At 49.4% G+C, this 19,644-nt stretch overlaps 2 protein-coding genes across 4 annotated transcripts in view; one reads left to right on the top strand and one right to left on the bottom strand.

Moving 5' to 3' along the window:
• Positions 1-13,657, top strand: part of Trim26 (tripartite motif containing 26) — a 25,142-nt gene extending 11,485 nt beyond the window's left edge. For 2 of the 3 annotated variants that reach the window (XM_026777838.1, XM_013355042.2), the window contains exons 3-10: positions 2,087-2,595; positions 2,694-2,789; positions 3,780-4,010; positions 5,968-5,985; positions 7,629-7,651; positions 8,247-8,362; positions 8,573-8,605; positions 8,948-13,657. In XM_026777838.1, coding sequence (XP_026633639.1) covers positions 2,087-2,595; positions 2,694-2,789; positions 3,780-4,010; positions 5,968-5,985; positions 7,629-7,651; positions 8,247-8,362; positions 8,573-8,605; positions 8,948-9,630 — 1,709 coding nt within the window. In that variant the 3' untranslated portion in view covers positions 9,631-13,657. The remainder of the gene's footprint in view (positions 1-2,086; positions 2,596-2,693; positions 2,790-3,779; positions 4,011-5,967; positions 5,986-7,628; positions 7,652-8,246; positions 8,363-8,572; positions 8,606-8,947) is intronic. The other variant, XM_005370726.2, reaches the window with a different exon arrangement.
• Positions 1-18,555, bottom strand: part of LOC101986833 (E3 ubiquitin-protein ligase TRIM39) — a 112,984-nt gene extending 94,429 nt beyond the window's left edge. The window contains exons 1-6 of the mRNA XM_005370723.3: positions 18,190-18,555; positions 17,773-17,868; positions 15,835-16,065; positions 15,109-15,131; positions 14,276-14,391; positions 13,862-13,894 (exon numbers count right to left, since the gene is read on the bottom strand). Coding sequence (XP_005370780.1) covers positions 13,862-13,894; positions 14,276-14,391; positions 15,109-15,131; positions 15,835-16,065; positions 17,773-17,868; positions 18,190-18,555 — 865 coding nt within the window. The remainder of the gene's footprint in view (positions 1-13,861; positions 13,895-14,275; positions 14,392-15,108; positions 15,132-15,834; positions 16,066-17,772; positions 17,869-18,189) is intronic.
• Positions 18,556-19,644: the final 1,089 nt, after the last annotated feature.

Here is a 19,644-nt window from a genome sequence, read left to right as displayed (position 1 = left end):
GCTATCTCTACCCTGGTCTTTTTAAAAGACCAGTTGATCTGTGGATGCCCCAGTTCTGGATTTGTCTGATTGTTTCCCCATGGTGTGGTTTAACTTGGTGTTAGTAGCACCTTCTCTTTGATAACTTAGTGCAGTGTTTTTCAAAATTGCCTATGTTTTCTATAAACTGAAGGCTTGATTACGGTCACTGAAGTCAAATATATTTTTGGCAAGAAAGCTTCATGGGTGATAGTGTTTGTTTTCACTTAACTTTATTTCTTGTGTGTGTGTGTGTGTGTGTGTGTGTGTGTTACTTTGCCTGTAATTTTGTCGGCACACCATATGTCTGGAGAGGCAGGTTGTCACATTCCCTGGAACTGGAGCCACACACAGTTGTGAGCTGCCATATGGGTGCTAGGAATTTCGAACCTGGGACCTCCAGAAGAGCAGCAAGGTTTTTAACAACTGAGGCGCCTCTCCAGCCCCAGGTGATGGTGCTCACCAGCCTGTGCCAGATTGTTCCTGTTTAGTGATGACCGGTTTGGTTGCTTGGTTAAGGTAACCAAGCACTGGGTCTCTCCGAAAGTGAGGCAATAGGAAATAATTCACTGTGGCATTGTAGGGACTGCCCCAAACCGCCTTGACGTCTGGTGATGTTTGGGTTGTTAATAGTGGCAGCTGCTGAGTTCTTATTGTGTCCCCACTCCCCTGAAGCCCCAAGGGGGCCTCACTGATTCTAAACAATACTAATCAGGTGCTGTCTTGGCTAGGTCTCAGTATCTGATTCTGTTAACCCTTCTGCAGCGATTTCCCAGTGATCTGTAAGCCCTGCGGTGTTAACTATAATGGACAGCATAGTTTTCATTCAGCTTAAAAGATCTAAAGACCCACTGGGCCCAGCATGAACTGGCTTAATGTGGGCTCTCATTGTGAGGGCGTCATATTTTATGTGAAAAAGAGGACTCGTAGCTGAGATCTTCCTAGGAAATTGTAAATTCTGTCCTTAGAGCTACCCCCTTCTCTCCAGCAAACAAACAAAAATAACAGAAAGTTGGCCTGGCTTTTAAACTTCCAGGCCATTCTATAAGTGGCCAGAAAAGGCGTCGGGAGCCCCACAGTTCCACTTCCTTTTCTATTGTCAAGCCTGCTGCAGTGTGTTAAACTGAGAACACTGGTCGGCCCTCAAAAGCAAACCAAGGAATTAGCTCAGACACCGTTAACATTTCTGCTAACATTCTGGGGACTTGATCCATCTTAATTTGCCAGTTGAATTTCATTTCAAGTTGGTATGTACTTTTTTTAATTTATTATATATTTTTTTAAAGAGCCACACAGGTGTAAACCAGGGTGTTTTGGTTCATATTCTCTGCAGTATAATCCTCACGTTTGTATAGTTCTGTCCCCTGCGGAGCACGCTTCTGTGTCTTCACACCAGATCCCTAGGGAATCAACATTGCATTGTCTCCGTGGGCCATGTGGGCTGCAGTTATTATGTCTGTGTGTTTACCGTCTCTGAGCTCTGTAAAGTCTGCCGAGCTCTGTAAAGTCTGCCGAGCTCTGTTGACGGCCCTCACTGTACCCATTAGTGCTAGTGTTGCTGTCCCAGCACTGTAAAACCTTCCCTGTGTCCATAGCAGAGGCAGCTTCCCTGCCCAGCTTGGGCATTGTGTATCATAAGTGAGGCAGGACCCTGCGTTCCTGGTGCCACTTCCAGTTTCAGCTCCTAGAATTCATCCAGAGGACCGAGGAGCCAGGCATCTGCGTTCTCTCCCTGATTTCCTTCTAGGAACCAGGCCTATGCTTAGTGTTCCCAACAGAATTCTTTTGTATCGCCTGCTTAGAATCCCCGGTAGGTCTGTCTCTCTCTCTTTCCATTTTATGGATAAACTGAGGTTCAAAATACTCAAATGACTTCGGTTGTCACAGGGGTTGGAAGAAGGCTGGAGCTGTGAAGGCTTAGCTTCTGTGTCCCTAGAAAGGCCTTGCCTGCACAGCCCAGAACGGCCACAGAGGATTCCTCCCTTCCTGGCTCCCTTGTGATCTCAGCTTGGACAATCCTAAGCAAGGTGCCGCTTTCTCCTTTTGCTGAGTCTGCTCTTGATTTCAGGTCTGGCCTCTGAGGAAGACAAACCCCCTACCAGGGAACAGAGACCGTCCCGCCCCCAAGCTAAGGGCACAATGGCAGCCTCTGCCCCCTTGAGGAGCCTGGAGGAGGAGGTGACCTGCTCCATCTGCCTGGATTATCTGCGGGACCCGGTGACCATCGACTGTGGCCATGTCTTCTGCCGCAGCTGCACAGGTGATATCCGCCCCATATCCGGGAGCCGCCCAGTCTGTCCGCTCTGCAAGAAGCCCTTTAAGAAGGAGAACATCCGGCCCGTGTGGCAGCTTGCCAGTCTGGTGGAGAACATTGAGCGGCTGAAGGTGGACTCTGGCAGGCAGCCGGGAGAGCTGGCCCGAGAGCCGCAGGACATGAAGCTGTGTGAGCGGCACCAGGAAAAGCTGCACTACTACTGTGAAGACGACGGCAAGCTGCTGTGTGTGATGTGCCGCGAGTCCCGCGAGCACAGACCCCACACGGCCGTCCTGGTGGAGAAGGCTGCCCTGCCTCACAGAGTGAGTTCCCGGGCCAGAGAGGAGGGCCGTTCTGTCTGGTGTCCTGCCCGCCACAGCTCAGGGCACTAATCTCTCTCCACTGCTTGTCTTTTCCCCAGGAGAAAATCCTGAACCACCTGAACACCCTAAGGAGAGACAGAGAAAAAATTCAGGGCTTTCAGGCCAAGGGAGAAGCTGATATTCTGGCTGCGCTGGTACGTGGAAGTCATGGCTGAGAGGTGATGAGTGTCCCAGGGAGGGACCAGGAAGGTGGGAAGTGTTTCTAGGAGATCTTTGAAAGTATGGGTGCTAGGCTGGCTTCAGGCCAGCTGGAGCTAGCACAAATATGGGGGAAGGTTGGCCTGCCCTGTCCCTGCAGGAGCTGAGGAACCTGACTTTGTGCTGTAAGGGTAAAGATGTGATTTCCTGAGTAGAGAAGCAGCTAGGGGTGTTTGGGAGGGGGTGCCAGCTTCAGGGCAGAGGAAAGGGACAAGGACGGTCTGAGCAGCCCTGACTGAGGCTGTCTAGGACAGTATGGAAGACTGGTAGGTAGCACATTGTGTGTTCTCACTTAGACAGGTCTGGAGGGACAGCTGATAGGTGGGTCCAGTCCTGGGGGAGTGTGTGTGTTGGGAAAATGGGCAGTGGAGGGGTTCTGGGGTCAGGCCTAGCAGTGTGTGGTCAGGCCGTGAACAGAGAGTAAAGGTAGAGAGAACTCAACTCCACAAAGGGCCTCTAGGACCTGGTGTGCTTGGACACCCTCATCTACCAAGAGGGACTGAGGACTGAGGGAGACTCCAGCCACAGGACAGGACTCGGTCCCTGGACTCGCAGTCCAGCCCCACATGGGAGGGATAGGGTACAGTTATTGTGTACAGAGTAGAAGAGATGCTGGAGGGGGAAAGATCGAGCATAGACGTCATCCCTCATGCAGAGCTTCCTGAAAGAGGCATTTGGATACTATCTAGAAAGGTGAAGTGTCATCAGTGGGACACACTGGCTACCTTTTGCTCCAGGACACGCTGGTCAGCTAGAACAGGCTGTGACAGAGCCGTCAGGCAGGGTTGGCTTTGAGAGCAGTGGAGGAAATAGGCTGATTGATTGCAAGGAGAAGAGAGTAGAGCAGGAGCACCCTGTGAGTCCCCAGAGGATCGGGTGGGCCCCAGTTCCTATGACACACACATACCCAACCCTTGCCCTTGCAGACGAAGCTGCAGGAGCAGAGGCAGTACATCGTGGCGGAGTTTAAGCAAGGCCACCAGTTTCTAAAGAAGCGGGAGCAGCACCTGCTAGACCAGCTGGCCACCCTGGAGCAGCTCCTCACCGAGGGCAGAGAGAAGTTCAAGACCCGGGGCGTCAGTGAGCTTGGCCGGTTGACTCTTGTCATCTCCGAGCTGGAGGGCAAGGCACGGCAGCCTGCTGCGGAGCTAATGCAGGTGAGAGGCCCAGGGCCCGAGTGGGAGACAGGGTAGGGCCTGGGCTGCCACTCTTACCTGGCTTTTAAGGAAATTCCTCCTCCTGGGTCCTCACTTTTACTGTCTAAAATAAATAAATAAATGGGTATGGTAGTTTTATCCTCCTTGTCTACCCCACACGAGCTTAAACACTGACCTGGTATCACTTTAGAAAAGTCATCATCATCTACAAAAAGTACCTAAGAAATCTTAAAGTGTCTTAGAACTGAAGGTCTCTGTTGTCATCTTCCTTCCACGACATGAGACCTCCACCAAGCCCGCCTTGTAACAACAAGATAGTGTTTTTGAGACTGTCTTACTATTTCCTAGTATCTGTCTTCAAATTAAAGGAAGTCCTCTGTAGGCAGAGACTGCTCATTTGTTTCCCAGCTGCCCAGACCCAAATAATAACACAGAAACAATATTAATTACAGTACTGTTTGACCAATCATTTAGGCATATTTTTAGCTAACTCTTACATCTTAAATTATCCCATTTCTATCAATCTTTGCATCGCCACGGGACTGTGTCCTGTCATCTGGCGGCTGGCATCTTTCTCTTTCAGCAGCTATGTGGAGTCTCCCTGAGTTTGTCTACTTTCTCTCTATATCCCTGTTCAGATTTCCTGCCTGTCTTTATTCTACTAAACCATTGGCCAAATCAGCTTCTTTAATAACCAACGGTAATAAAACATTAATAGCATACGGAGGTAATCCCACATCAGTCTTCCTGTCTCAGCCTTCTGAGTGCTGGGATTATAGATGTGGCTGAGGTAGGTACTTAGTGGTAGATGCCTTATATGGCTCTGGAGATGAGGCAAGTCTGAGCTGTGGCTGCCAGGGTCCTCGACGGGGAGGCCAAGTGAAGAAGGGAGATAGATGGGAGGTTTCTTGTGGACACTGGGGCATCCTCCTAGAGAACAGATTGACAGGTATGAGAGGTGCCTCAGGACACGCAGGGAGAGCAGGCTGTCAGATTGCACTGGTACACCTCTTCCTCCTTCCCTTATAAGCCAAGAAAGGGGCCGTCTGCTCGGTTCCTCTGACTCTGGTTTGAGGTAATGACCCTTTCCGCCAGCCAGCGGAGACACACAAAGGTCTCTAGGAAACAGGATTCCAGACCAACGGCAAGGCACATCAGTAGCCGGGGGCGAGAGACAGTGACGCCAGTCCCTAACACAGGCTGCATGAACAGGAGGCCTCTTTGTGGCACACTGAGCCTCAGGTAAAAGGGCTGGCTAGTCCAGGCCCTGGGGCAGATTAGGAATGAGGTCCAATTTAGCCAGGTATCCGGCCCCCAGGCTTTGTACTTTGTCTCTTTGTCCCAGGTTCCCCTGTCTCCTTCCTTTGTACCTAAGATAGGCATTGCCTCTTCTCTAGATTTCTTTAGACTCTAGGTCACTTGTCTCCTTTCCCTCGTTCCACCCCTTCCTTTCCCTTCAAGGAGCACATCAGGCTCCCAGCAGCCCGTCCATGTGTGGTGTGTAAATATGAGTTGTGAGTGGAGCAGCTGAGTGTGCTGGGGTGCGTCACCAGGGTATCTGTCTAGAGAGTATTTCCCCTGATCCACCCTGGGGTAGCTCCTATGCAGAAGCCCCAGACTGTACCTGGGGGACCCCCAAACTCCCCTGGTGGAGAGTGCTGAGGAGGGAAAATAGGGGTTTCTGTTAAAAACACAGCACAGGATGCTGGTGTTAGCAGATTTTGTCTGTATTTGGGTTTCCCCGGAGCAGAGCCCCTCAACCTTCTGGAACAAGTCCTTAACACAGTTTGACGATTGCATTTGTTTTCCAAATTGTACCTCCCCGAGAAGCCAGCCTGCCCTCTGCCCATCCCCCTTCACTCTCTGACTCCCCTAGAACCTGTCACTAACACAATATGATGTTATGTATATTTTTATGTTGATTTTTTTTCTTTTCTTGTCGGCTTCCCTCTGCTAGGATGCCTGCTCTACACAGGTAGGGATGTCTCTTTTTTTATTGCTACTTCACTTCATACTTGTAGATCAGTGCTTGCCTGGCACAAGGAATCACTTAGCAAAGGTTTGTGGAGCGAAAGGAAGGTGAAAATCAACCAACACAGAGAACGGTGAAGGCTTCAGGCTCAGCAAAGCAACATCTCACGAGATGTTCCCACCCTCGCTGTCCTGCGCTGTCCTGCGTGTCTTCCCCTCATGCAGACAGCACCACTGTCTTCCTCCTGCACAAGGTGCCTGTCCTTAGTGATCCTCGGCCAGCATATCCACTGAGTTGCTCTAGAACAGTCATGGGATGCCCAGCTTCTCTCTTGTGTCCCCTGCTGCCGTCTCCAGCTCCCTGTTCCACAGTGGCCTCCAGGGTGACCTCCCCTGTTCCCATCACCTCCTACCACCACTTGCCAAGGAGCAGCTAACTGACTGGCCACCTAGGGTCTCTGCTAGCTGCTGCCCAATCGCTTGTATAGAGCAGAAGTTCCTTTCTGTCTTCATAGCAGTTCAGAGGTGTGAGTCTAGAGACATCCATGAGGTCGTCCAAGACTTGGTTTATTTGCCGCTGTCTAGTCTTGGGTATTATTCTCAGCCGTGCAATCGCTGTTCAAAGTTCAGCCAATGAGAGGAAAGGAACTAGGAAGCGATTTTTTTTTTTTTTTAAAAAGCAAGAAGTCTTGGTCTTTCCCCCCCCTGCGTCCCATTGGGACTTAGTCACATGACCAGACGTCATTGTAGGGAATGTGGGAAATGTAGTTTCTTGACTGGTCACATGTCATGCCAGAACTTAAGGAGTTTAGTATTATAAAGAAGAGAAAGGACATATAACATGGCTTAGCAGGTAAAGGCACTTGCTCCCAAGCCTGGTCACCTGCGATCAACCCACAGAACCCACATGGTGGAAGGAGCACCGACTCCCCCAAGTTGTCCTTTGACCTCCACATACATACATTGCGCGCTCTCTCTCTCTCTCTCTCTCTCTCTCTCTCTCTCTCTCTCTCTCTCACACACACACACACACACACATGTTTAAAAGCGGGGAGGTCAGGGAATGGGTGCTAGGGATAGTTGCCGTTTATCCCAGTGTGCATAGAGTAAAATTCTCCACCGTCACCTCATCCTGCCTGCTGTGATCTGGCCCTGCCTCCTCTTTGAATCCTTTCCCATTTCTTATCAGTCTTTATCATTCTTCAAACCTTAGCTGGAGTGTCTCCTTGCAGCCAGGTCACTTGCCACCTCTGGTTATTTCTGCCCTTGTGTTGTTTGCTCATTTTATTTTATTATGTGTATGAGTGTTTTTACATCAGTGTATGTCTGTACACACTTGAATACTTGGTGCCTGTGGAAGCCAGAAGGCGGCACTGGGTTCCCTGAACCTGGAGTTGTAGATGGTAGTGAGCTGCATGTGGGTGCTGAGAATCGAATGGATCCTGTGGAAGAGCAGCCAGTGCTTTACCTCTGAGCCATCTCTTCAGCCCATTGTTGGTTTTCTAGCCCCTCTTGACCGTCGGCTCCCTAGGGGAGGAAGCCATGTATATTTTGTTTGCTGTTGTGTGCCTGCCTGTTATATGGTGTTGACTTATAGATGCAGTTCTACTTAATTCACTTTGGTGCTTGTATTTTCTTCCTTTGCAGGACAGCAAGGACTTTGCCAACAGGTAAGAGTTTCCTTTGCTCATTGTTACTCTCCTGTTTCTGTGGTCATGGTCCGTGTAAATGATGGGGAGTGATAGGCAAGGCAGCCCTTGTTTCATCCTATGGCCTGTAAGAAAGCGTAGTCTTGGGGTTGGAGAGATGGCTCAGAGGTTAAAAGCATTGACTGTTCTTCCAGGGGTCCTGAGTTCATTCCCAGCAACCACATACTGACTCCCAACCATCTGTAATGAAATCTGGTGCCCTCTTCTGACTGCAGGAAAGCATGCAGACAGAGCACTGTATACATAATAAATAAAATAAATCTTAAGAAAGAAAGTGTAGCCTTTGAAGCCTAGAGGCTGTTCTTTCCCCATCCGACTAGGCTCACTGTCTTCAACTGAAGCCCAGCGGGAGAGTCCAAGCATGGTTCTGTAGACAGAGTGCTCACTTGTGGGATCTGCTGGTGGCCTTATGTCCTGGTTTTGTCTTTAACCAGCTTTTCTGTCTCTTGATTAGGGCTAATCAGGACTTTCCTGCTTGCTTTATAGTTGTCACAGACACTGACAGAGTAGCAAGAAGAGCCAAATGACCAGGTTGTTGTGTCTGTCATGTTTTCAGGTACCCACGGAAGAAGTTCTGGATTGGGAAAGCCATCCCTCACATGGTTAGGAGGAAGGCAGGAGAATTCTCAGATAAACTTCTCTCTCTGCAGCGAGGCCTGAGGCAGTTCCAGGGTAAGCACTGGGGACAGCACCAGGCTTGGAGGTTTCCTGGCTTCTCACGTCCATATTCTCCCATCTCATCCTTCCAAGGAGCTCTAGCATCTGTAGCTTCTCTCTTTGGGATCTCCAGTGGAACCATGTCCAGTAATTAATACCAAGTAAGAAATAGGTTCATGAGTTTGCTAGTCTGCAGCTCATTTCTATCTTCCTTTTCTTCCTTAGGCAAGCTGCTGAGAGACTTGGAGTATAAGACAGGTGAGTAAACAAAGCACTCCCCGCTGTGGAATCCCCCCTGGTATCGCCCCAAGGTGCCGTGCCTTGCATTTCTGGTTACTGTGTAGGCTACAGTATTGGTGATGCTTTGACATCACAGGTCACACCTAGTCCTTCTCCTCTACCTGACCACGTGGTCCTTGAACAGCTGTGGAAGCCCAAGGCCAGAGGTGCGTGCTGAGTGCCTGTAGGGGACACCCTTCACAGGGACTGATGTAAACATTACTCTTTGGGTTGTGCAGTGAAGCAGCACCGACACTGTGCACAGTGGTTGCCCCCTTCCCAGCCCGCCATTGACACTATTCCTTCCTCCCTTTCCCACAGTGAGTGTCACCCTGGACCCACAGTCGGCTAGCGGGTACCTGCAGCTCTCACAAGACTGGAAGTGCGTGACCTATACCAGCCAGTACCAGAGTGATTGCCTGCACCCCCAACAGTTTGACTGTGAGCCAGGGGTGTTGGGCAGCAAGGGCTTCACCTGGGGCAAGGTGTACTGGGAAGTGGAGTTGGAACGAGAAGGCTGGTCAGAGGATGAGGAGGAGGGGGAAGAAGAAGAAGAAGGGGAAGAGGAGGAGGAAGATGAGGAGGCTGGCTATGGGGATGGATATGAAGACTGGGAAACAGATGAGGATGAGGAATCACTAGGGGAGGAAGAGGAGGAGGAAGAGGAAGAGGAGGAGGAAGTTCTGGAAAGCTGCATGGTGGGAGTGGCCAAAGACTCTATGAAGAGGAAAGGGGACCTGTCCCTGCGGCCAGAGGATGGTGTGTGGGCCCTTCGGCTCTCCTCCTCAGGCATCTGGGCCAACACGAGCCCCGAGGCCCAGCTCTTCCCAGTGCTGCGGCCCCGGAGAGTGGGCATCGCCCTGGATTATGAAGGGGGCACCGTGACGTTCACCAATGCAGAGTCACAGGAACTCATTTACACCTTCACGGCCACCTTCACCCGGCGTCTGGTTCCCTTCCTGTGGCTCAAGTGGCCAGGAACACGCCTCACGCTGAGACCCTGAATTCCAGAATCTGCCTAGGCTACACAACAGAATCTGCAGTTCTCTGAGATTCAAGGACTCTTGAGATGAAGAAGGTTGCCTGGATCCCATACCTCTGGAAGCTTCCTTTCTGTGGGATCCCAAAACTGTGTGATGGAGGAACTTTCTTGGCCAGAGCAGCAGGAGGAGGAGAGTTGAAGGACATCACATCCAATCGCACCCATGTCCCCACTGCCATGGCCAAGCTCTCAGCCCTGTCACTCCGTCTGTATTTCTTGTTCTAACTTCTCACCCCCCCCGCCCATTTCCTCTGGGATCTCCTGCTCTGAAGACCAAATGACCCCCTCCATCCTGAGCATCCATTTGTCTTGACTCTGTTCTCTGTTGAGTGGGGGCAGCATCAGCGTCATTTTCTGGTTCAGTTGTCCAGTGCTACTAGGTATTGAGTGACATCTGAAACCTTTTTGCTGTCCTCAAACTTGAGGTTCCTCTTCCCAAACCGTTCTTGCCTACCTTCCCTGGCTTCTTAACCTCACTTTTCCTACCCCACTAGAGTTAAGTATCTGAAGAAATGAGAATGAACGTAGTCCAGACCCACTCAAGTTTCCAAGGCTGTATGAGTTTGTGTCCTGAGTGCTGGTGGATCATCCCCTGGTGTAGTTAGCAGAGCTCATGGCCTCCAAACCCAGAGCTGAGCAGGTGGGACTCCCCAGGCCATCTGTGTCTCCGAAAGCATCTAGGTACCGTGACTCAGGCAGCAACTGTGGTTAATAAATTACCTCTGCAGAGTAGTCCTTGTGAAGGGAGTTTCAACAATCCCAACATCTCGCTCTTGATCAGTGATCTAAGAACACTGAGGTCAGAACTACTCCTGCCTCGGGGTCTCCAGCTAGTGTCTCTGGACAGCTTTAAGTCTGTTGCTGGCACCAAGTAGTGTCCAGAGTCACTGTCTTAGGAGCTGGACTGGAGAGGGAAGACAGGATCACGAGGAATCGTCTTACTGTGAGGGGTGCACGTGCCGTGTCCCCTGCTGACCCAACACCAGCACCTTTGTTCAGTCACCACTGTCCACAGTTAGCCAACACGATGCCCCTCTTTTTATTCTTAAACATTCCACATTTCCTCTTCCTGTCCAACTGTTCAGCTCCTCTTTGCTCTTGAGAGACTGCTCCCAGACACTCAGTCCTGGTGACCGCAGAGTCACCACTGTCTCAAGACGGAACACTTTGTATCACCTGCTGCCTGAGCCACTAGTAATGCCCGGTGGCTCCCTCGCCACCTTTTACTTCCTGGAATTAATCATCTTCTCTTCCTTTTAATTCATTTCTTGTGTCTTTCTGACTAAATAAGCTACAAGTTCTTTTCAATGGTCAGAAATCTCAAGACAGTCCTCAGGTGCTGTCTCCAGCTTTATCTTGATGCCTCTGAAGTGACCTTGAATCTGAGTCATTGATCGCCCCCTCTTTTTAGATCCCCTTTAGTTATTAGACTGGGAAGTTCCGGGATTTTCCCCCCAAGGCCTCTAGCCCAGGCTAGCCACAGTCTCCTTAGGTGGCTCAAGATGGTCCTTAATCTTACAGCCTCTACCTTCTAAATTCTGAGGTTTCAGGTAGGTGCCACTATGCCTAGTTTATACATTGCAGGGGACTGAACCCAGGGTCTCATGCATCTTAGGCAAGCTCTTCCTCAGCTGATCCCCAACCATGGTCCTGGTTCTGGGCCCTGTGTTTCCTCTCCCTGTTTACTGTGTTTTGTTCACACTATCTAAAACTTCCTGAGGTGAGTGTGGAAGTTGAATTTTTTTTTTTTTAAATCTTCAGTATCTGGAACTGTTTATCTCACTTGTACACTGGAGGGATTCACTATACGATTATTCAAAATAGTTTTCCTTCAGAATGTCAGAGGATTGCTTCACTGCCTTAAGCTCCTTTCGTTCAGAATTCCCATGGGGCACTCTGCCTCGTGATCTTTCTCAGTGGCCCGTTTCTGTTTTACAGAGGGATCTGAAAGTCTTATCTGTATCTTTACTCCACGTACTAGCACCTTACACTCTGAATGGTACATTTGAATGCTCACACGCGTGCGTGCACACACACATGGAACTTATATACATACATAAAATTAAGGGACTGGACAGGATCTCAATATGTAACCCTTCATAGCCTGGAACTCACCATGTAGACATGGCTGGCCTCAGACCCTGGGTGGGATTTAAAGGCTTATATGCTGCCGCACCTAGGGAAAGGAAAAATTGTTTTGCAGGCATCTGAGGCAACCCAGAAAAAGGTTTATCTTGGCTCAGAGTTCCGAAGGTGCAGTCCATGATCATCGGTCCCAGCGCTTTTGGAGTCTGTCATCAACATATCCTGGCAGGCATGCTTGACAAAGTCACACATCTCATCAGTTGGGAGACAGTGAACCAGGCTCCCATAGTCCCCTTCCAGGGCACAGCCCAGTGACCTAAAGACATGCCACCCTGGAAACCAATCATTTAACAGAGGATCGTTCAGAGGCCTTGACCATCAGAACTGTAGACTCTCGCCTGTCCTAGCTCAGAGTTGTCACAATAGATAGACACAAAACACATAGGCCTGTGGGTACATACTTTATTAGGACATTGAAGACCTGTACAAATGACCTGAAAGGGCTTTGGGGTCCACCCAGAGTTGATGAGGCCCCGAAGCATATCCAATTTTTGTGTCCAAAAGCCACTATAAATTAACACAAGCCAAACAGTCCTGGCTTCCCTACACTGGTCACTTTGAAGCTTTTACAGGTTTTTGTTTGTTTTCTTTTGTTTTTCCCCTTCTGAATCCGTTGACTCATAGCTTACTGGTGTCTAGGGTGTAGCCTTCCTCTGGCTCTTCACTCGAATAGGACTGCAGGAAGCCAAGTGTACTCAATACAGATTAAAAACCTCTGTACAATACTCCAAGACAATAAATTCCAATCCCACTTTTGAAGGCTAGCGACAGCTGGGTTCCAGGCTGCTGGTATCTCGGCCACACTTCCTGACTCCACCTCGGTCATTCAAAGGCAGGCAGGAACTTGTTTTCCAGGTGAGGTAGGAATAGAGAGAGAGGACCATTGGTGCTCTGGTATGGGATGTTTCCAAGGTAGTCCAAGGCCATGTCTGCACAGTGAAGGACAGCTGTGTCCCCCGGTTCAGGACAGGTGGGTGCTGGCCAGCTGGAGCAAGAACCTCAAGAGCATTCAGTCACTGTCCTTGGTATCTAGGGCCTGCTCCCCCACATCCTGGCCATCTCGGCGCCCACTCCTGTGGTGCAGCTGACATTCAGGCTCGGGTTTGTGGTCTGAGGGTTCAGAGTGACCTCACACACGCACCTTCCAGGATGGAGTATCGTCCATGCTGCCTGCTTCTTAGGCTTCTATTTCTGGAGGACAGATGTGACATCTCTGCCTGAGAATTTGCTTCTTATTAAAGTGAGGTGGCCAGGCTACAGTGCAGTGCCTGGGACCTCTTAAAAAAACACTGAATCTTGAGCCCCACCATAGGCCACCCAAACGAGCCTGCATTTTAACCAGGTGTCTGGATGGCGTTTCTACACTAAGTTAAAGAAGTAGAGATCAATGTAAGAACAGGCAGGCGCGTGTGGGAACAGTTAAGCTCCAATTTGAAAGTTAATGTTATTTTTGTTCCTCCCTCTCCCCTCTCAGCACCTTTTTTGTGGTACTGGGACTTTATGCATTCTAGGCAAGCAAGCTCTAGTAGAAAGTTATTAGTGCAGCCCTAGAGCCCACCCCATCCTCAGAAAGAGTGTCAGTAGCTAAGGCTGGCCTGGAACTAACTCAGAAGCTCAGGCTGACCTCGAACTTGTAGCAGTCAATCTGATTGCCTCTAGTTCTGGGATTGTAGCTGTGTGCCACCACCCACAGCAAAATGCTAGTTTTTTAAAAAATATACAATATTAGTTCAAATTTACAGCGATTGTAGCATAATTCTAGGCAAAACTCGGGGCTTAGTACATATTTTGAATGACTATATAGGTAACTGACAACATTCATCAATCACTGTGTCCAGTACTGTGCTGAGCTCTTTGTACACATTATTTAATCCTCATGGATTCGTAGTATAGATTGTTATTGTTTACATTTTATGGTGGAGAGAAAAGGCTTAATAGTCCCGAGACCCCAGCAGTCAGGGTCCAGTGAGCTCATTTCATTGCTGTGTGTGGCCGTGGGTGCAATGGATAAGTGGGGTAGAGCCCCTTCCCCAGCCCTTGCTAATTACCTGAATCTGTTTCCAAATGATGCGTCAAGTTTTCTGAGGAAAGAAGAAAGATCTGTGAGACTTGCTGTCTCTTACAAGCACTTCCAAGGGGAGGGTGTCCTGGCTACCGTGTGAGGGCAAGGACAGAAGAGAAATTGCCTCATTTTCCTGGACTCTCAGCCCAGTGTCTCTATCCTTACTCCCTCAGTAGAGCGGGGTCTTGTGGGAAGTTCTGGGGTAGGAAAGATGCTTAACCCGAGCTGTTTGCTGATTTTTGTTTGAGTTTCACTGTGTAGTCCAGGCTGGCCTGAAACTTGAGATCCTCCTGCCTCAGTCTCCCTGGTGCTAACATTACAGGCCTGCTTGGTGATTTGAACCAGGTTTTGAAGATGGGAAAAGATAGAGACAGATGGAAGGGTAGAAGATTCCCTTTACCTGAGAATGTCCTCATCATCTTTGGGAGGCCAAGTATTTTCCTGTGGAGGTTTCGGATCTTCTTAGCAAGATCAGAGGAAATGGCCTCTGGACTCACAAAAGTCTTTGTCTCAAACCTGCAAACAAGTTGGAAATCAAACTTAAATTCTACAAATAAAGTACTTCATTTTATTTGTGTGTGTGAAAAGCCCTGGTTCTTGTTCATTTCAGTTCTCATTACTCATTGGCTATGTGACTCAGCTCCCCATCACATTGTAAGACTCACTGTGTCCTTCTCGGTTCTAACATTCTTTGAGAGACACTTTCAAATGGCCTTGGGTACTAAAACATCAGTAATCTCATGGATTAATGTTAACTTCTTGGAGGTGGATATGCCAAACAGTTGAGTTTGGTGCCCAGCATCTACAGGGTGGCTCACAACAATTCTAGTTTTAGGGGATCTGCGAGCCTCCTCTTGTTTCCTCTGGCACCAGTCACGTACACGGTATGCAGACAAAATGCCCCTACACATAGAATGCAACAGACGTATTTGCAGACAAAATGCCCCTACACATAGATCATTCTAAGGCCACTTATTTCGTTACTTTGAGATAGGGTCTCTGTAACCCAGGCTTGCCTCAAACTCACAATGATCCCTCCACCTCAGCTTCCCAAGTGCTGGGATTAAAGGCATGAGCCACAAGGCCTAGTTTCACCTCATGTGTTTACTGATTTTGAGCTGTTAGTGGAGAGAAGTGGCCACAGTGTTTTTGGGTAGCCATCCACAAGGGAACAGATGGATTGCAGTGTCTTCAGGATGTGTATAAAGAAGGCAGGATTAGAGAGGGCCTTACCTGCTCTGGTTGAGTCTGACATCCTACAAAAGAAACACAAAATATGCAGTTAGTTTCCATGTGGCCTTTCCTGTTTGGAATGTTAGGTCCTTCTGTCTTAGCATTGGCTGAAAGTTCCTACCCAGAGTGCTGGAGCCCCTTCATTACCTGCTATGCATTTCACTCCTCTCTTGATACTTCCTGACTAGTGTAGACTGCACCCAGTTCCTTTGCTCTGACCTGTTCCAGCTGCATCCTTAAATGGGTGCTGCCTCCCGTGATTAAGGGATAGCAGAGACCAGCCTCGATTCCAGGTTGGAACTGATGGGCAGAATTGTGGTCACCACCACAAAGGCATTGATGGAGCTCTTCCTGCATGCTGGGCACTGTGTTGAGCACCACACATGGGTTATTTTTTCCATGGTTTACAACTCCACGAAAGGACGCCGTTATCACCCCCTGCTTAGAGAAGCTAAGAGACTCACCCAAGTGACATAGTTGGAAGAGCTGACACTAAACTCAAGATTGTCTGATCCTGGTCATCTTTACAAGGTCCTCATGCATGCCTTGGGAAATTTCCAGTCTTTTGGGCCATAGAAAGCACACCCTCCCCCAGTCCTTCTCAGTGGGATAATCCCCATTTCCTTTTCCTGCCTTTCTCTATCACCTCCCAGTCACAGCACAGTACCACCGTTGTGGAACCGTCTGCTGTCCCACAGGGTGGTAAGATGGTGGAGCGTCTCTCACTTGCAGAAGCTCACTTGCTGGTTGCTGACACTTCTCCTCCAGCTCCTCAACCTGGGCACCCAGGCGGTGGACCTCCTGAGAGACCTTTGTGATGTACTCGTCCCTCTCCTTCCAGATCTGCTGTTCTAGCCCCTCCAGCCTGGTCATCAGGAGGTGCCGCTGGTCCCCAAGCTCCTGCTTCAGCCTTTCAAATGTGGCTTCTACCTGTTGCTTCTTGCTTTCAATCTGCGTCTGTGAGGATATGAGGAGGGACTCAGAACTGGCCTCCAGAAGGATCATCTGTGCACTTATTAGGAGAAACAAGGAATAAGCAGTTTCAAGACACATTTCTTCAAATAATAACAATGGTAGGAAGCGATGGGTCTCAAGTTGAACTTGCTGGTGATAAGAGCTGTGCTGTTGTCTTAGCCAGGGATTGTAAAATCATATTCAACTCTTAGAGCCACACTAGACTTAAAAAAAACATTTTTAATTTTCTTCTCTGTTACTGTGATAAAACATGACAAAAACTAGATTAAGAAGGAAAGGGTTCATTTCATCTTATACTTCCACATCACTCAGGGCAGGAACTCAAACAAGGACCTAGAAACAGAGGCTGTGAAGAAACACTGCCTACTGGTTTGTTCTCCATGACATGCTCAGCCTTCTGTCTAACCAGCACCACCTGTTCCTGTGTAGGCTGAACCTTCCAACATCAAATATTTCATTAAGAAGATGTCCCATAGACTTGCCACATACAGCCAGTGCAATGGAAGCATTTTCTCAACTGCTTTCTTTTCCCCGCAGTTCCTCACTTAGGAAGGGTTCTCTTTTCCTCATTGACCCTAGTTTGTGTCAAGTTAACAAAAAACCAAACAGCACACCTACCTCATGTGGAGTAACTGTAGTAACATCTTTCTTTTCTTGAGATATATATCCATGTCTCATGTAGCCTAGGCTGGCCTCAAACTCAATTCATCACGTAGTCAAGGATGACCTTGAGCTTCTGACCCTCCTACCTCTACCACCCAAGTGCTAGAATCACATCAGAACTGCCATTTTATTCCATACAGGGATTGAGCCTAGGGCTCCATGATTCTAGGCAATCAGTCTTCATACTGAGCTATATATCCAGCCCAACGACAGTAATCTCATAGAGAAAGATTAAGACAAAGGGGAACTGTGATCAGTTACCATCTATGAAGCATGTTTTGATGGGATTTGAGAGATGCTGAAGAGAGCTTTCTGTCTCAACACTCTGCCTCTTTGGTCAAAGTATCAGAAATACCTAGTGTGTGTTTTCCCCTTGATAACTGCACCATGAAGGAAATGGTGAAAATCAGCAAAATCTAGCTGCTTAATTCATCTTCTGCCCTCAGGACCTGAACCTAGACACTGATGGACACCCCCAGAGGCGTCCCAGGTGAAGGTGATGTTTCCAGTGGATACGCTGGGCCAGGAGAGACATGGACACAGGTCAAGGGACCTAAGTTCTAGTCCATTTCGTCATGAATTTGGACTTTGCCACATAGTGTTAGGAGCTCAGGTTTCCCCTGTATATGAGAAGAATAACGTATTTCTTGGCTTCAAAGACATCAGAACCACCCCCAGCCTCCCTGTCCTGAGACACCAGATGCCTTTGTGAGGCTGCAGGAAGATGAATTAGAAAATGCTGAAGTTCTTCTCAGCCCCGGAACAGACTTCCTTAGTCTTTGAAGGAAACTCCCAAGGGAGCAGCCTGAGGATGTAATTTAGTTGGTGCCTAGCATGCACAACCCCCTCGGCTGGATAGCCATTAGTCATAAACAGGGTACGGTGACCCATGACTGGAATCCCAGCACCTGGGAGGTGGAAACAGCAGGATCAGCTAAGTAGTGAATTTCAGGCCAATTTAAGCGACGTGAGATCCTGAACCTAAACAAACAAAAGAAAGCAAAGGAACAGAAGTGTGGTCTTTACCAGGAGCTCTCGGAGCTTCTGATCTTCCTCGCATTTCCTGTCCTCTATCTTGTCCCGCTCCGTCCTCAGAGCTTCTAACCGACTCCTGAGACGATCCTGTCAGAGAGAGGAAAGCATAGGGAAAGCGGGTCCGTGAAAAAATCCAACTGGCAAATACCGTGTGCTGTGTTGTGGACTCACCACTGAGGCCCAGAGATTCCAATCCTTGACCTGGATGGTGATCTAGGTCAGGAATAGGACCGGGTGGCACTATGGAGATGGAAAAGTGTGTAGTGTGTGTGCCAGCAGGGAGACAGGAGAGAAGAGGAGGGCTGAGCGATGCCTTTAGACAGCAAATCTCCATCCCTTTTCCTTCACCCACCCTCGGCCGGCAGATCTCCATCCCGCCCGCCTGGAAGCAGCAGCTGAGTTCCTTACCCTGTAGGGTTGGATGGCTTCGTCCAGGAAGCCCACGGTGTGCGCCTGGTGGGCGGGGCTCTCCCGGCAGAACACGCAGAGCAGCTCCGCGTCGGTCTCGCAGAAGAAATAGATTTTCTCTCCGTGCTCCTGGCAGCAGGTCTCGCCTAGGGCACCCAGGGGCACTGGAGTCACTGCGGCCTGGGTTTGCTTCTCTTCTTCCTCCTGACAGAGCGGGCACAGTAGCTGGGCCCCCATCGGGGTGCGCGGGAGGCAAGGTAGGCAGACAGAGTGTCCGCATGCTATGGTCACCGCATCCTTCAGGGGCCGGGAGCAGGCAGGACAGACTACGTGCTGGAGTCCCCGCAGGGACCTGGTCGAGGGCATCACCGTGCCTTTCCCTGCCCGTCTACACAGTCTTCAGCTTCTGTCCACTCCAATTTCCTTTCCCTGAAACTGAGTCACTTGTAAGTGCGTCACTGTCACAGAGGCAGAGGAATCCGAGGCTGAACGAAAGGCAGGAATGTCAGCTCAGCAAAGCTACCTGCTCTGCCTGAGGCACGCCCAGAACCCTGGGCCACCACCCAGCAGCTAAGCAGGTCCAAACTCCAGGACGTCTTGACTACCCAGCGTTTCCCAGTGGCAGGCAGGAGACCTAGCTCTCCACTCCAGTTGCCTTCTGTCCCTGGGGTGGGGAGCAGCGTATTGCACCATGAGGTCACTTGGAAATGGGGTTTCCTGGAATCGCTTGGCCACAGAGGGGTGGGGCCTTTGGGGAGGAGCCGCTTCCTGTCACGCTGAGCAGGTGAGAGCCATAAATTTCGCTCTAGGAGGCCTACAGTAGCATCAAAGTCCAGCCCGTGGTGTTGAGAGTGACTTCGAACTGCAGGCCCACAGGACCTTTCTCTCCCGGGCCCTTTCTTTCCTCATCTGCCTCTCTGCCTCCCCTGCTGGTGCCATCTTTCCTGCACTGCTAACACAGATGCTGAGCACCACCTAGAGCCTGGGTGATACTGGATTTCATTTTTAGATTTTTTTTTTAAATAAAAAGGTTTATTTGTGTGTGTGTGTGTGTGTTGGGGTGTGCCACATGTGCAGGTTCTCTCAGATGGATCCCCTGAAGTTCACTTTCCAGGCAGTTGTGAGTTATTCACATCCTTCTTGAAAGTGCAACTACTCTTAATAACTGAGCCATCTTTCCAGCCCTTCAATTTTAACTTTTTACTAATTTTCATTTATTTTTTATTTTTATTTCTTACGTGTATGATTGTTTTGTCTGCCTTTATGTCTGTGCACCTCTGTGCGCAGTGCCTAAAAGGCCAGAAGAGGGCGCCGGATGCCCTGGAACTGGAGTTACACATGGTTGTGAGCCTGAGATGCTGAGAACCCAGCCTGAGTCCTCGGCAAGAGCAGCAAATTCTTAATCCTTCAGTTGTCTTTCTAGCTCCAGCAAGATACATACATCCTCTTAGCAAT

The sequence above is a fragment of the Microtus ochrogaster genome, unplaced genomic scaffold, assembly GCF_000317375.1.
Source record: "Microtus ochrogaster isolate Prairie Vole_2 unplaced genomic scaffold, MicOch1.0 UNK87, whole genome shotgun sequence".
NCBI lineage: Eukaryota > Metazoa > Chordata > Mammalia > Rodentia > Cricetidae > Microtus > Microtus ochrogaster.
Note: the sequence above shows the minus strand (reverse complement) of the source record. Positions and strands in the feature narration are given on the sequence as shown.